The sequence below is a fragment of the Lathyrus oleraceus genome, chromosome 6 (genome assembly GCF_024323335.1).
Source record: "Lathyrus oleraceus cultivar Zhongwan6 chromosome 6, CAAS_Psat_ZW6_1.0, whole genome shotgun sequence".
Lineage (NCBI taxonomy): Eukaryota > Viridiplantae > Streptophyta > Magnoliopsida > Fabales > Fabaceae > Lathyrus > Lathyrus oleraceus.
Window position 1 is genome coordinate 185,175,416 of NC_066584.1, and position 3,837 is coordinate 185,179,252.

A 3,837-nucleotide genomic window follows, 5' to 3' on the forward strand; every position below is an offset into this window, starting at 1 on the left:
GGAAGAAGATTTTTTAATGTTACGGTAGCCCTGACACGGCCACCCGTGTTGCATGACACGACCCGTGTCAGGGGAAGGAAGGAAGAGGAGGCTAATAAGCTAAAATAGGGAGCTGACACGGGTGCTTGTGCCAGCAGTCCTGGCAGGGGCGTGTTGGAGAGCTGGCAGCAGTAAGCCAACACGGCCGGCCGTGTTTCCTGACACGGCCAGTGTTGGCTTGGACGCCTCATCTTCTAATTTTACTTGATTTTTGGAATTGCTGATCCCGGAGGGCATTTTGGGTATTTGTTACATCAAATAATTGATGAATGACTATATAGGGGACTTTTGGAGAAAGAGAACGGGATCGTCTTTTTGCACGATAAAGAATTAGTACGATTGTGATTGGAACTGTCAAGAGTTGTGGAGGACGGAGGTCCTTCAAGAGTGAATGTCATTGAAGATCAACGAAATCCTCTTGTTCTTGTAATGTCTATATTAAATGTTGTATCTTCTTTGAATAATATGAGTGGCTAAACCCCCCAATGCCAGGGGGTGTCCCTGATTTGATCGTGTAATGACTATGAATTTGTAATTCCCTCAACATTATGTTTGTTATTCAATTTCATTGTGCAATGTTTTTAACGCTTTCGTTATCAGAAAAATAAGGATTGTTATATGGTTAACAAGTTGCAGGATTGCAATTGTTAAGGTTTTTGCACAATAAAACTGTAGTAGATATCACTTAGGACAAGGGATACCCTATGGTTACTAGTTATATCTTGTGATTTCAAAAGGCTTGGTTTCATTATAATCCCCTAAGGATTTAGAGATTAGAATGAATGATCAAAGATTTCCCTCTATGGTTTTAGGAAGAAACAATTTTAAGATCTGGTAATTGCATTTTTGAGCTGTTTGAGGAGATATACATTCAAGGTCATTACAGGAGATAATCATACACCATCCTTGGCATAATTGTACCAATTGTGTAAAAGCTATATTTTTGTATTCCATCTAATTTCATTAGAGAGTGACTTATTAAAAACCTTCAACTATTCGTTTTGTTTAATTGAATCACAATTTAAACTCATATTACTGCGCAGTCCTCGAGATCGATATTTGGGAAACGTCCCTATTATTACTGCATTGGCAAAATAGTACACTTGCTATCTTTCCGATCAAGTTTTTGGCGCCGCTGCCGGGGACTGCCAAATCTAAAGTTTAAATTTATTTCAATTGAAATTTTGTTACTCTGCAACTAAAATTTATTCTCTGTTCTTTAATTATTTATTTTGATCATTATCAACTAATTTGTGTCTGATATTTGTATGCAAGGTAAGGCCTCAGCTGATTTTCCTTTTGACGATGAAATTGAAAGAACTTTGTGTACAAGACTCAGACAAGCTCGATTAGCAAGATTGGAAACAAAAGAAGAACAAATGTCCATTCATTCAGGTTTTGACTCAGGTTTGGAGAGAGAGATCGAAATAATGGGGGAGAACCCACTGCCACCAGAAAGACTGTTGGGTGACTACGGAGGCGCAAATGCACCAATCAGAAGATTAACAATTGTCAACCAACCAGTGAATGTGGCTAATTTCCAGTTACACCCAAGTACTATTAATCAACTTGAAAGAAAGCATTTCACTAGAAAGATAAATGAAGATGCAAACAAGCATTTGCAGAGGTTTCTGACCATGAGCAACACTATAAAAATTGATGGTCATATGGAGGAAGCTAAGAAGTTGAGAATGTTCCCGTTCACCTTAGCGGAAGAAGCCGAAGAATGGTTCTATTCTCTCCCAGTCGGTAGAATTACATCTTGGGAAGAGATGGAAAAGCTCTCCTGAATGAGTATTTTCCAGCGTCGTTTTTTTTAGGAAGAGGTATGAAATTCTAAATTTTAAGTAGAAAGATGGGGAATCTTTGGGAGATACCTATAAAAGATTCAAAAGGGTCTTGGTAACCTGCCCAACTCATAATATGGATCCAACAGAACAAATGCAGATGTTTGTAAATGGTCTCAAAATAAAGACCAAACAGTTGATCGATACCATAGCCAGTGGCTCAACCAATTTCTCAACAGCCACCGGTATCAAAAAGATCATTGAAGCAATTGCTGCTAATGAGCACTTAGAGTTGTACGACAGATGTGTAAGTAAACCAGAAGGGGTTATCGATTTGAAGCTGGAAACCAATAAAATCCGTATAGAAGATACTATAGCTGCTGAAGTAGAGAAGAAGTTGAAGAGGGTGAATATAGGTACCCAACAGGTAGCACAAGTCCAACCTACTCCTATTGTCTGTTGTGAGATTTGTAATGGACCGCACCAAACAATGTATTGTTTTGCAACTCCTCAACAAGTTGAGGATATCACATTTTTGAAGCAGAATAATCCTTATTCCAACACATACAATCCGGGTTGGAAGAATCATCCCAATTTCTCATGGAAAGATCAGAAAGGGAACGCTCCTCAACAAGGTCAATACCAAACTCAATATCAATAACAGGAGCAACAACAAGCCCCTAAGAAAGCTGATTGGGAGATTTCCATTGAAAGAATGGCAACTTATAATGTTCAATTCCAAGAAGAAACCAGAAACAATCAGAAAAACATTACCGCATCCATAAAAAATCTTGAAGTTCAAATGGGTCAAATAGCACAGGAATTAGCCTCGAGTTCTCAAGCACAAGGTGCTCTACCTAGTGCAACTGTGACAAATCCTAGAGAGCATAATAATGTGAGTGATGTGACAACATGAAGCGGTAAATCTCATGAAGTACTTGAGGAGACAACTGAAGATGAAGATCAATTGATCGAAGTGGATATTGAGATCAAAGAAAATGAAGTTGTGAGGGAAGAATTGCTTGCACCAAAACAAGTGGTGAAAGAAAAAGTCACTGAACCTAAGACGGTCATTAAGCTTCCCTTTCCCACCAGAAACAAGAAAAAGGGGCAACATGAGAAAAACTTTGAGAAGTTCCCAGAGTTGTTCAAGAAGCTAGAAATCAACATTCCGCTTTTGGAAGCACTTGAACAAATGCCTATCTATGCCAAGTTCATGAAGGACATCATTTCTAAGAGGCGTAGCATCGACGCTAACCCGATTATTCTAACCGAAACTTGTAATGCTATTTTGCAGGGTATGAAGATCCCAATGAAGAAGAAAGATCGAGGTGACGTCACTATTCCTTGCACCATTGGAGATATGTCATTCAAAAAAGCTCTTATTGATATAGGAGCCAGTGTGAGTCTCATCGCGTTATCCATTTACAAGAAACTGGGTATAAGGGTTGTGCAAGATACCAGGATGACATTCCAATTCTTCGATCATTCGGTTAAGAAACCTTATGGTATTGTTGAAGATGTTTTAGTGGAAATTGACAAGTTTGTATTCCCGGTGGATTTCGTGATTCTAGAAATGCCCGAGGATGAAGAGATTCCTCTCATTCTTGGAAGACCCTTTTTAGAGATGGGAAGATGCTTGATCAAAATAGAGGAAGGTACTATGACTTTGAAGGTTTATGATGAGTAATTAAAAATTGATGTTCGAAACACCATGAAATACAAAAACGATATTTGCACCAGTCATACTATAGAGGTTCTGGATCAAGTGATTACGTATCATAGTCCTTTGAATGCACCGCAGTTACCTTTGGAAAGAGTGTTGAGTTTGTCCATTTTTGACGGTGATAAAGAAGTGGACAACGGGGAATCCGAAGTGCTGGCTATGATGGATGCACAACCCCCTTGGAAAGGATCTCGATCACACCGGTGGGAAGATTTACGATTACCTCAATCATGTGAGGAGAATAAAGAGTCCAAGAAGGGGACGTAGTTGAAACAACTTCCCGAG

At 39.1% G+C, this 3,837-nt stretch overlaps 1 protein-coding gene across 1 annotated transcript; it reads left to right on the forward strand.

The window, feature by feature from the left end:
- The first annotated feature begins 1,469 nt into the window (after positions 1–1,469).
- LOC127094661 (uncharacterized) lies at positions 1,470–3,516 on the forward strand. Its single transcript, XM_051033467.1, has 3 exons — positions 1,470–1,593; positions 2,066–2,242; positions 2,762–3,516. The coding sequence occupies exons 1-3, from the start codon at positions 1,470–1,472 to the stop codon at positions 3,514–3,516; spliced, it is 1,056 nt and encodes a 351-aa protein (XP_050889424.1).
- Positions 3,517–3,837: the final 321 nt, after the last annotated feature.